The 12,956-nt window shown below is 53.6% G+C and overlaps 1 protein-coding gene across 4 annotated transcripts in view; it reads left to right on the top strand.

The window, feature by feature from the left end:
* Positions 1–12,956, top strand: part of LOC143666876 (mitotic spindle assembly checkpoint protein MAD1-like) — a 267,107-nt gene that overhangs the window by 148,424 nt on the left and 105,727 nt on the right. For all 4 annotated transcript variants that reach the window (XM_077140437.1, XM_077140438.1, XM_077140436.1 and 1 more), the window contains one exon: positions 1,655–1,743. In XM_077140437.1, coding sequence (XP_076996552.1) covers positions 1,655–1,743 — 89 coding nt within the window. The remainder of the gene's footprint in view (positions 1–1,654; positions 1,744–12,956) is intronic.

Below are 12,956 nucleotides of genomic sequence, written 5' to 3'. Positions count from 1 at the left end.
TCGTAAGTGAGTATTATGCTGATACCGACTGCAGATTGCGCAGCTCTGTGTGCACGGCTCCCCCCACACACACCTGCACACACACAGGCTGCAGCCAGCACACTCACGAAGGCCATCGACACACTGGGGTGCGGAGGCGGCAGCAGCGCTCGCCCTGCAGGGGCTCGTCCCACAGCGGGGCCGGGCAGTTCCCGGGCTTCAGTTGGTGAAGGTCTCTGTCTGCGTGGAAGAGGTGTTGGTGGTATCCAACACCATCCTGATCAAAAACTCTTCATAAAAAGTATAAATTACATATAGTTTCTTGGCTTGATACAATATGTCCATTTCAACCCAGACTGGCATGCTGTAAATTAAAAATATTAGATCATTCCAGTACAGCCAAAAACAAATTAAGGATTTGTCCAGTGTCACCATTATGATGTAATATGATTCCAGCAATCAAAATTAACAGGAAAAGGGAACGGAAGCTGTGCCGGCTGGGAGGAAGAGGTGATGGGAGCGTGCACCGAGAGAATCAGCGGACGCCCACTGCAGCTGAGAATTCATAGAGGTGGGAAGTAAATCCATATGCCGACTTCTAAGGTCGTGTATGTAGGTGCACAAAACAACCAGTTAGAGGTACAGTAGGAAAAAGCACTCCTGCTTATGACAGCAACAGCAAAGGATGAAAAGGTCAAACGCCCAAGCCTGCAGGAGAGGCCCGAGGTCTGCGTGAAGGCCCCTTGGCTGGCCGTAGAGAACTCGAATGGTGAAAGGCCCTCCGCGTGCTCGAATCGGCGTGCCACTGTCCTGAAGGTGTTCTTTCCTCCGGACGTCATCCGTGAGTTTAATCCAGGCCCAGGGTTTTAAAGGGCTTCTCGATGGTCGCTGCTGGCATGGGGAAGGCAGGCAGTGGAGCCGAGCATTTCTGCAGGCAAGTAAGCCGGAGCCCGGCGATCCCACGGACTCTGAGTGGGGGCCGGGGGGCAGGCATTACCCGAGGGGGCGGGCGAGAGCCTATGGGTCATGACACCTGGGCAGCCACCTGGGGGCAGCTGGGCCTTGGCTCAGCAGTGTTCTTGCCCCCGTGCCCCGGCCATACCTCGCGGCCACCTGGAGGGAAGCTCCAGCCTCTCCTTCTGGACCCGGGGGTCCTGCCTTCCTGGTCTGCTACCATCACCTGCTGCCCCAAACGCCTGCACCCCCAGGCCTGTCCCAGCAGACTTTCTCAACCCTGTTAAAGCCAGTATATGCATCTCTTGCCATTCTATAAAGGACATTGAGGTAGCAAAATAAGAAAATATTAAGGACTGTTGAGACCAATGAAAGCAGTTTGTACCCTCCGTCCCCTGGACATTTGATGTCACCCCTCCATATTCCCTACTATGTCCGTGAAGCTCTGTTGCTACTCCGAAGATAAGGTGCTGAAAAAGAGAGAGAACTTGTGTTTGAACGAGATAAAAATGTTAAGGTTTGGCAAAGTCGGGCTTCTGGAATTTCCAGGAGTCATGGGAGCCAGGAAGGTTAAGGTGACTTAAAAGAGCACCTTCCCACCTCAGGGGTGTTCGGGTCTCTGGGGCCAGGCCTGGACAAGGGCTCCCGGGGTCCAGTGGTGGGGGGTGCTCCAGGAGTACTCTGGTCTGAGCTGGCTGACTGTCCCTACACCTTCTTGCAGCTGGAGATGGAGCTGAAAATCCTGAAGTCTCAGTCAAACTCTGCTGACCAGAACTTCCTGTTCTCCAAAGAGGAGGTGGACACACTCAGGTAGGTCCTCCGGCTGGCTCCCACCCCTTGGGGCCTCCAGGCTTTGCAGGCGTCCTGGTCATGTCTTCTCTGCACTTCCTTCTCCCTCGAGCATCTGGAGTCTCTTCAGGTCTTGTCCCTCTGACGCCTTCCTGGAAGGGGCTCTCTTTTAAGTCACCTTGCATCCTCTCAGGCTCCTCTCTGCAGAAAAGAGCCTGTCTGTGTTGTTTCAGGCCTCTCTCTTCGGCATCTCTTTGGGCCCCCGATGGCATTAGGGACCCCCTGGTATCCCTGCCACTCAGTCCGCAGAGCCCTGGCCACAGCCTTCTGCTGGGGCAGCCACTGGCCAGAGAAACAGATGCAAAAGGGAGTCATTCCCTTTGCATTTTGCAAAGGCATTTTCAGAGGCAGCAAGATGTTTGGGGCATGGGAAGCAGAGTCAAACCTGTTTGAGGAGGGACTCATGAGAGCCACTACCAGGGCACACTGGCCTCTGGCCTCCAGCCCGGGTGCCTCCATCTTGTCTCCCAGACGTGCTGGGGACGCTGAGCTGAGAGCATCCTCGGAACATCGCGTTGCCTCTCCCCACTCCCTTCCAGCCCACTGGCGTTTCACGTTGAGAAGAGGCTGCTGCCGGGACTTCTTCCCTAGAGCTCTCTTCTTTCCTCTTTGGCCTGGGGAGATACCAGGGCCCTTAGGTAAGAGACTTCCAGGGTGAGATGGGCAGAGCTCTTTGAAGGGCCCCCATCCTGGCTCACCTTCAGTGCTCCAAGGCAGTCTGGCTGTGGTCAGTTGGAATTCATGTCTGCACGTCCTGCCCAGATGTCTTGCAGATGGAGGGGCTGGGACGCAGTGTGAGCAGAGGCAAAATGGCCCCCAGCTCCGGATGCCTGCAGGGCTGGGTTGGTTAGGTTCCAGACCCTAGGCTGCCTGCGGCCTCTGGGCAGTGGGGTTTGCTACCCGGGAGGGCTAGCCGAGCCAGAGGAGAGGGCCCAAGGCTCCCAGACAGCTCCAGTGCCCATGGAAGCAGACAGACGCCCAGGCACCGTGCCGAGTGGGGCTGGGCTGGGGGCAGTGCCGCGTTATGGAGCCAGTGGAAGCCCAGGCTGCCGGCACACAGGGACCCAACTGCATCCGGCCTCCCCTGCTGTGCGGTGCTCAGGCTGGACCCTGCCTCTCCTGAAGGCTCAGTGTTGCTCTGAGTGTGAAATAACGGCGAGCAAGATGCCTGCCAAGAGGATACGGTTACTGGGGGCCTTGGCGGTGCAGCACAGGGAGCCAGGTGGACGGTAGAGGATGAACCCAAATTTGAACCTGGAGGATGGCAGGGGATGGCGGAGGATGGCCCCTGAGCTGGGCCCTGGGGGATGGAGGGGCAAGCACCATTGCTGGGTGTGTGGTCTCTGTCCTCAGAGAGTGGAAACCCTTTGAGGTTTAGAGCCAAGGAGTGACGGGCTCAGATTTAGAAGTTAGAGTCTCCCTGGCAGTAGATGTGGGAGGTGGAAGAGGGGAGTGCTAGAGGCCAGCTGCTCCCCACGAGGGCTGCAGAAGCCCTGTCCTGTGCCTCCCACAGCCCTCCTCGGCATCCGGGAGCAGTTCTGTCCACGATGGAGACAGTTCCTACAGTACAGAGGGCGGGGGGCCCTGGGAGGACCCAGAGAGGGCGTGCAGGGGAGCAGGGCGGGTGGGGCCACGGGTGGAGCCAGGATCTCCTGCAGCGGCACAGGACGGGGGGGGGCACGTGCCGCGAGAGGGGAAGAGTCGTGGAGTCGCCACCACCGGTGCCAGGCCTCAGCCCTTGGGGCCAGGAGGGGCTGCTTGCAGGGAGTAGGGTACAGCGCCGGGGCAGCTGGAGCTGTTGTCACTGTCACGGAGGAGCCCAGTCACCAGGGCTCTCGCCTTCACACGCCTCACGGCACAGCCCCACGGTGCCACAGGGAGCCTTTCCCTGGAAATTTCAGGCACAGAGCCGCCCATTCCATGCTCGGCGTGAGCCCGGCCAGGCGCGGCAGCTTGGTGGGGCCGCATACTTTTGGGGCATCTTATATTACTTGATTTACTTTTTTAATTAAAAAGAAGGGCTTTAGCATTGGTATTTTACACATCAAGATCAAAGCCTACCCCACCATCTCATTTTGCTAATGCCACTGTGGAAAGAAGTGCCTTTGCGGCTAATTAATAGAAATCGGGTCAACATTTGTTTGAAAAGCTTTGCTGGGAAACTGCTGGCACCTCACCCCAGCCTTCTCAGCAGTTCCTTCTCGCCATCCGAGTGTGGGGAAGGGTGGGGTTGAGGGGAGGCATGGCTGCAGGGCTGGCCTCCTCCACAGGTGGCCCCACTAGCTGCCTCGGCAGCACTGGCCTCCTGGATCCCCAGGGAGGTATCGCCTCCAGCCCTGGCAGCAGGTGGAGCAGGTCTCGGGAGAGTACGCTGGCTGTCACAGCCGGAGGGCTGCTGCTACCCCACAGCTGCACCAGCCGGGGCTCTGAGGTCCCCACCCCACTCCCAGGTGGGCCCCAGGGGCCGGTCCGCACTCAGCCAGCGAGCCAACAGCCCTGGTCTCAGTCAGTGGCCATCTCCGCTGCAGCTCTGTCGGGGGCTGCGGGAACCCCCGGGGTCCCTCCCCGAGCCTCCTGCTCCATCTCCAATGTTCCCCCTCCCTGGATTCCCCGCTCCCCTGTATGGGTGTCCTGTCCCTGAAGCTAGCTGTGCCCCGCCCTGCTCATGCTCCATCCAGTTCCTGGGCGTGTGGTCCGGGCATTTACACGTGCTGCCACGACTGCCTGTGGGCCCCCAGGGCTCGCTGCGGCAGCTTCTGCCCAGGGCGTGGATGTGCCTCACCCTGGGGGCCGCCCCATGACCCATCTGACCAGGCCTACTGGCTGGGACAGGGCAGGGTGGCCATGCCCCGGCATCTTGTCCGAGCTTTTCCTAGAGCTGAGACCCCTGTGAGAGCGGCCTGAGGATGTGAGAGCCAAAGCAGGGCCCAGCCTGCCCTTCTGAGAGGAAACTACCTGCTCCTTTAATTCCTTCCTCTCCCCCTTCTCACTGGGGCGTGAGCTGCTTCTGCTCACAGTTCTCCAAAGGGGTCAGCTCAGAAGCATCCAGAGGACATGGTGGGCAGGGGCTGCCCGCAGACCCCTCCCCAGGAGCTAGGGGTCCTGGACCCGTCCTCCAGGCCGCAGGTGGGCATAGGCAGTACCTGTGTCTCACACATATGCGCACACTTGTTAGGAGAGATGCACACAGACGTGCATGTGTGCATGCGTGTGACATCACTTTTTTAATAGAGGAAATGTCTAAAGATGTAAGTGGCAGCAGCAGAAGGGCCCCTTCCCCGGCTTGCGTCTAGAATCCCCATCTGCAGGCAGAGTGCAGACCTCCCAGCAGGAGGGTCAGGGACTCCCAAACCGGGTCTGAGCTGAAGCCTGTGAGAGGCCTCTCCACTCGGGTCCCAGGGTATCGGGGGGCCTTGGAGTTGGGGGTGATGTCTGCTCCAAGGACTGGCCTGGTGGACTCTGGACCCACTGCTGGCAGCACAGTGGGACGGGGTCTGACCCAGGGCTGCCCCAGCCCAGCTGACCCAGAGACCCCGGCCTTGAACAGAGACCCCTTCTCTCTATTTTGTCCCATGGGGCCTGCTGACCTCATAGGGGCCGTGCTGGCCTGGGCCTGGGCCTGGGCCGCTGGCCTGTCTGGAAGCAGCCCAGCCAGCCCCGTGGCCTCACACTGCCCCCGGCCAGCGTGGCGGGTCACTTGTCAGAACCTTTGCTACACCTCTCCCCGACCACTGGCTTCGCCAGGAGGGTGAGGACCCCCTGGGCGCCTGCAGCACCCCCTGCCTGCCCTCACACTCCTTCCGCGGTGGGGCCGGCAGAGTGCTGTGGGGTCTGGGCCTCAGCCAGGGAGTCTTTCCCTCGCCCCCAGCCTTCTGGGGCCCCCTGGGCATGGCCCGTGCCCACCTGTCCCTGGGCCTCTGCTGCGCCTCCCCCTTCCCTTCAAGGGACCAGCTTGAGCTTCTTGGTGGCTCTTCTCCATTGTCTCCATTTCTTCTCCCTGAAACTGCTGTCGTTTGGGCATTGGCGATCTCGTTGTTTATGTTGTTGTTCTTTCCTCCTTTGATCCTCTTTTCCATCTTTTCTATTTTGTAAGATTTTTTCAGCTTTATCAGTCTGTCCTTATATTGATTTTTTTTTGAAGTCCCGCTATCACGCTTTCATTCCCCCAGGAGTTTTCTGTTGCTTTGCTCTTGCTGCTCCTGAGCGTTCCTCCATAGATGAAGCACTGCGAGCATTTCTTGAGCACGGTGTGCTCACTGCCTCGATGGTGAACGGCTCGCGTCTCTGCGGTTTTCTCTTTCCTGTCTGGGGCCGTGCCGGCGTGGTCTTCCTGCGAGGGGCTTCCCTCAGTGTCGGGCCATGGCCCCGAGCAGCCGTGGGGGTTGTGTCCCTGGGGAGCTGGTTGCTGGGCTCCCACCAGAGTGTAGCGTGCTGGTCCGCCTCCCTGGGAACCCTCCCGGCTGCCAAGGGCTGTGGTTAAGCACGGGGTTTACTGGCTCAGGGTTTGAGGCCGGAAGTCCAGCACTGGGGAAGTCATCAAGGCAAGGCTCGGTCCTGCTGTTTCCTGTCGTGCAGCGATGCCCAGGGCAGTGGCCTCTCCATTCTCCCCTGGGTTCCACTGACGTCACTGCCCTCTGGGCCCTGGCTCCTCTCTAAAGCCTCCAAGACGAGGTTCAGACCCAGCCTGCACCACTTAGGCCACCACGTAACTTTTGTCCCCCCTCAAGGGTCCTCTCCCAAGGGCCCACACCTCAGGGGGGCTGTGCTGGGGGCGTGGCTCCTGGCCACCGTTGCCTTTGGTCATTTCTCTGGGCCTGGCAGTGTGCTTAGAGAAGAAGCCCTGTGTGGACGCAGACCTGGGACCGGCAGGCTGGGCCGCACCGCCTCGTGGGGACTTCCTTGGTCCCTGTTTAGCGTGCTCACTTTGCCCTCACGTTTATTTAGCATTTTTCAGTCAGGAGACCTTTGGTTTTCTCTACCAAGAAAATAAACCTCCAGGGTTGTGCAAATTAAGGAGAGGCACACTGAAGCATGTGTGACAGGGGGCCTTGCTGAACTTTAAAAAGAAGACCTTTGCTCTCTGGTTCCTGCCGAATGGACCAGCCCTGGCCCTCCCAGCACCCCACGGCTGAAGCGTCTGGACACCACAGGTGGACAGACCCAGGCCGTGGTGCGAGGCCCTGGGGTCTCCTCACTGCCCCCAATGCCTGGGCGGGTCCTGCTGAGCCTCCAGGCCAGAGCCGTTCACCAGCAACGAAAACGCCCAGGGAAGGCCTGTCCTCCTGCGAAAAGATGGGGACACTTTTCTCACAGTACCTACCTGACTTCACCAGATGCCAAGTCCAGGATGCCCCGCAGAGAGCTGACATAGTCGCTGCTCTGCAGCAGCGACTGCCCACCCAGGTGCCAGCCGGGCCCAGGGCGGTCATCTTCCCAACCTGGCAGGGCCCACCGGGCGAATGGGGGGCCAGTCATCCACCCCCCTCAGTGGGCGCCGGCAGTGCACCAGTTCTCCTGTCTGTGGGCCGTGCTGGGACTGAGCCCCTGCTGCTGGCCCCGTACCGCACAGAGGGGCAGGGGGGCTCGTCAGCGCTCTGCTCGCTCGCCCAGGGCCAGGCCAAGGGGAAACTGAGCTTCTGCGCCCAAGAGCTGTGGGGCACGGGCCAGCCTTCCTTTCCCGTCCGCAGCAGGACCGGCCAGGGAGGGCTCCCCCTTGCCACAGGCCCCCAGACGGGACGCTGCCCGCTAGAAGAGGAGACTAAGTAGCACCGGGCATCTCACACCGTAATACTCCAGTGTCCAGGACACTGTAAAAATCACTCATCCAGCCAAGAACCAGGACAGTAATAACTTGAACAAGAAGAGACTGCTCAGATGTCAGGGCCGTCAGGCAGGGATTTTGCAGCAGCGGTCGTAACAGTGCTGCAGCAACAATCGTGAATCCTTGTGAAACAAATGAAAAGTTGGAAATCTCAGCAAAAATATATAGAAATTATTTACAAAAAGAATCAAATGGAAATTACAATACCTATATAAACTATCCACTGGACAAACTTCAGTAGATTGGAGATAGAAGAATCCATGGCCTCTATCCCAAATGAATAGAGATCAATTAACCTGAACAAAGAGGAAGTCGACTGGGAGAGGAGGAAAGGATAGAGCCTCGGAGCACTGTGGTGGTAACACAGCAGGTCATGTCTTCAGGGTCCCAGAAGGGGAAGAGAGAGTGGGGCCTAGAAAGATATCTGAAGAAATAAGTCTAAAAATTTCCCGAATTTGGTAAAAGGAATAAACCTACACATTTTAAAAAGCAGGACAAACCCCATACCAGGTAAAAACCAAGGAAATCCATGCCATATGAGATATTCTTGTCAATTTTCTGAAGATTAAAGATAAAGAAAAAATCTGGAAGGAAGCTAGGCAGAACTGACAGTACCTACGGGGAACTCACCAGTTCGAATGGCAGCACATTTCTCATCTGAACTCATCAAGGCAGAAGGAAGTGCTGAAGGAAATGTCTTGTCATCTGGTGAAAATATCCTTCAAGAATGAAGGGAAATCACGACACTCTCAGATGAAGGGAAACTGAGCATTTGCCTCTGGCCGACCTGCCCTTAAAGAATCCCTAAGGAAGCTTTCCAAATAGAAAGGTCGGACTTTCGGAAGGAAAAGCAATGGGATGGATAAACGCAGGAGAAGTACAATAGCCGTCCTTCTAGCTGACAGCAGGTGCAGCAGCTGCAATGTTGGTGCTGAGTGTAGAGAGAAGAATCACATAAGGATTTCAAGGTGGAAAGTGTTTCTACCCTTCCCTCCAGTGGTAAAGTGCCACAGCTGTGAGCCTTCAGTTCCCTGTGCATAGCTCAGTTCCTAGAAAGAAACACTAAGAAAACTCTACAAAGCGATATATTAAAAAATACGGCATATATATGTTAAAATGGAATTCTAAGAATGTTCCAGTAACCCAGGAGGAGAAGGAAAGGGCCACAGAGGGAACCAACAAATATGGAGATTTAAGCACTAAGCGGGCACCATTTCTAATGTAAATTTTCTAAATGTACCAAATGAAAGGTAAAGATTATCAGGGTGGATACAAATACATGACCAAACCATATGTTATACATCAGAAAGTCACTTCAGACACTCCAAGATAGAGAGGCTGAAAAGGCAAGTATGGAAAATGCCATAATGGGCTCAAACCAAAAATGCGTAGCAAAAAGACAACGTTTACATCTCTAAATGTTTAGAAATTAAACAGCACACTTGTACATAGGTCATGTGCAAAAAGGAAGTTTCAAAGGAAAGAAATACAATTGAGTGTACTGGAAATACACGATACAAGGTATGATACGTAGCTAACTGGTGCCGAGAAACACGTGTAGCCCTAAATGCTTGCGTTAGAAAAGAAGATCCCAGACCAGTAATTTATGTCCCAACCTTAGGAAACTGGACAAAGGAGAACAAAATAAGCAGAAGTAAGGAAACATAAGGAGAAGAACACAAATCAGTGAAAAGAGAAATACAGTAGAGAAAATTATTGAAACAAAAAACTGGTTCTTTGAAAAAAATGCTAAACCTCTAGCAAAAACATCAAAAGACACAAATCTTCGATATCAGGAATGAAATGTGGGGTGGCTACAGATCCTGCCGCCACCTTAACAGGTTATTATAGAGTGCTAGGAATTACTTATACTTACAAATTCAGTAACTTATTAGCAGTGGACCAATTCCTTAAACCACAAACTGCCAAAACTCGACCAAAATGAAATAGATGATCTAGATCAGTGTATAAGCATTTAAAAAACGTATTTGTAATTAACGTGCTTCCAAGAAGAATTCTTCCTGGAGAATTCTACCAAACATTTAAAGTATAATTAGCATCAGTTTTACACAGTCTCTTCCAGAGAATAGAAAAGGAGATCACTTTTCAACTCATTGGTGAGACTGTTATTACCCCCATAGCAAAACCAGACAAAGGTGGGATCAAAGAAAACTAGAGACCAGTTTCCCTTGTAAACTTAGATGCAAGAATCCTCAACAAACTATTAGCAGATTAAATCCAGCAATATGTGAAAATAATTATTGTACACTGACCCATTGGGATTTATTCCACTTACACAAAGCTGGTTCAATATTTGAAAATCCATTAATGTAATTCCCCCATATCAACATATTAAAGAAAAAAAAATTCATATGATCGTATCAGTTGACCAGATGCAGGTTCTGAAAAAGCATTTAAAATCTAACATCCATTCATGATAAAAACTCTGAGCAAACTGGGAGTAAACAAAAATGTCATAAAGGGCATCTTCAAAAAATTTGTGATTAACACCATACTTACTGGTGAAAAACCAAATAAATGCTTTCTTCCTAAGATCAGGAACAAGGCAAGGAAATCTTAATTCATCACTCTTTACAGCATGATATTGGAAGTTCTAGCCAGGAAGTATCGCAAGAAAAGATAAATTAAAAGCATTCCATTGAAAATAAATGAAACTGACCCTATTGGCAGATAACATGATTGTGTATGTAGGAAATACCAAGAAACCATATACACACAAACAAACTCCTAGCGCTAAGTAAATGGATTCAGCAAGATCACAGGATACAAGACCAACATTTTAAAAATTGCCTTTCTCAAAGGTTCCGTGCACTAGGGTAATTCTCCAAAACCTGCAACCTCCAGATGGTCCCTGGACCATGTAAGTTCTGAAGTGCAGAGGCCCAGCCCCTCCAGACATCAGCTAGTTCCATTCCCCTACGCCATATTACCGTATTACCGACAGCCCCTTCCAACATGAAAAAGTTAGAATGAGCATAGCCCAGATTATCCCTGAAGAGTGAGAGAAAGATCAAAGGTGATGGTGGAGTTACACAGAGAAGGGCGGGTTTAACAAACAAGTGTGAGTGCTGAATCACTGTACTGATATTTCTCGTAGTCTCCAGTATCTTAGAGCAGCTGGAAGTAAAAGCCTAAAATTGTGGAATTGTCACCCGTACCAAATTCTGAAATCTGTTCTACAGCTGTTGTTGTGATGTGGTTTGAAATTTATTGCTTTTTTGTATATATGTTATTTTGCACAAAAAAGAAAAAAAAAGTCGATTGTGATGATAAATGCACAGCCATATGATATTGTGAACCATTGATTGTATGCTTAAAAAAATTGCCTTTCTGGGCGGGCCGCGGTGGCTCAGCGGGCAAGAGTGCTTGCCTGCCGTGCCGGAGGACCCCGGTTCGATTCCCGGCCCCAGCCCATGTAAAAAACAAACAAACAAACAAAATATAATAAAAAAACAAGAAAATGTTTAAAAATGTTTCCCTTTCTTCCTCCCTTCTTTCCTTCCTTTCCTCCCTCTCTCTTAAAAAAAAAAAAAAAAAAAAAAAAAAAAATTGCCTTTCTGTATACTACCAACAAATATGTAAACTATTTACATATTTATTTACAATAAATTTATTTACAATAAATATGTAAAGTACATCATCTGAGTCCTGAAAATTACAAGTTGCTGATGAAAGAAATGAAAGAAGACTTGAGCAGTAGAGTGTCCCACCGTCCTCATGGGCTGGAAGACCAATGTAATAAAGGCGTCCTATTCCCAGGTTGGATCTGTAGAGTCAGCCTGATTCCTGTCTGACCCCATGCAGTGTTTTGTAGGCATTGCTTATTCTGAAATAAGCAATGGACCTAGAATAGCTTAACATTTTTGACAAAGAAGAACGAAATTGGAGGAGTCACACTAGCAGATTATAAGACTTACTTGGAGCCTAGGGTAATTGGGGCAGGATGTTTTCAGCAGAGGACTTGTTTCCGCTTCCCAGGAAATGGGTTGGGTTGGACAACAGGGATTTATTCGTTCATGGTTTTGAGGCCTGGAAAATGGCCACAGCAAGACAGGTCAGGTCTCAGGCCTTTGGGGTGTTTGCCCCCAGGTCTGCCTGGGATGTTAGCGGGCCAGCATCTAAGGTCAGCTCAGGTCCTGAGGCTGGGATGAGACGTGCCCGGGTGTGGTCTCGACCCCTCAGCCGCTCTGTGCAGCCCGTGTCCTGAGTGGCTTCCTGCCCACGGCCTCCCTGCACTCTCCGGTCCCCCTAGCAGGAACTCGGGCTCCTTTTGCAGCCGCCTGTTGTGCTGTCATGTGCTTCCCCAGGTGGAGGGACGACAGGAAGGAACCACCACTCCCTACTCTGACCTGCTCCTCGAGGTCAGACAGCTGCTGTCTGTCCACCGTCCAGCTGTTACACCAGGTCAGGGATAGAGGTGGGAAGGACACGGCTTTTTCCTTGCTGGTTCGCTGGTGCGTCTGACCCACCTGCCGCCGTTCACTTTCCCAGGTCTGGAGCCCGTGGGGGCTGGCTCCCCTCACTTGATGCAGGAGAAAGCAGAGGCTCGGGGAGTGGAGCGGTCAAGGATACAAGCAGGAACCTGGCCAGACCATGCACGTGCCCGAATGGCTCCAGAGCTGGGGCCCTGCCTCCTCCTCACTGCATCCTCAACCCTTGGCCACTGCATGTGGGCACCTCTAAGCCTAGACCACTGCCTGTGGGCACCCCTAAGCCTCGGCCGCTGCACGCGGGCACCTCTAACCCTCAGCCGCTGCAGGTGGGCCACTGTATGATCTGAGGCCAGTCCCTTGGCCTCTCTGAAACTCTTCACCTTGATGAAGAGACCAGTGTCTGCCCAGGTGGTTGGGTTGGGGGGTAAGTGAGCCATTTGTGGGGTCCTCGGCCCTCAGCCAGCGGCCCTTCTGAGTGAGCGGTCACTGTTTCCTGTAACAAGACCGGCTTCCTGTTGCACGGCGGCCTCCTGTCAGCTACCCTGGGAGAGGTGGGGTGAGGGGTGAGGGGGCCTCTGCCCAGATATCTGCCCTGTCGGGGCACCACGGCGGGCACCTGGTTCCATCAGTGTTGTAGGGTGCAGAGAGGAGCCCTTTCTTCAGGCTCAGCCTTGTGCCAGCCCGGAAGACCATGGGTCCCGGTGGGCAGTGCCACGGGGACCCTAGGGGCACCCCCTGACCAGCCGCTCCACTTCCACAAGTAGGAGGCTGCCTGTTGCAGCTCTGCTGGGTATAGGTGACATGCCGTAAGCTGCACCTTCACAGTGCACAGTTTAGTAAGTTCTGACATGCGTCCATCCCGTAGAGCCACCCCAGAGGCCCTCCTCCCCCGGGGGACC

Source organism: Tamandua tetradactyla, chromosome 23, assembly GCF_023851605.1.
Source record: "Tamandua tetradactyla isolate mTamTet1 chromosome 23, mTamTet1.pri, whole genome shotgun sequence".
NCBI lineage: Eukaryota > Metazoa > Chordata > Mammalia > Pilosa > Myrmecophagidae > Tamandua > Tamandua tetradactyla.
Note: the sequence above shows the minus strand (reverse complement) of the source record. Positions and strands in the feature narration are given on the sequence as shown.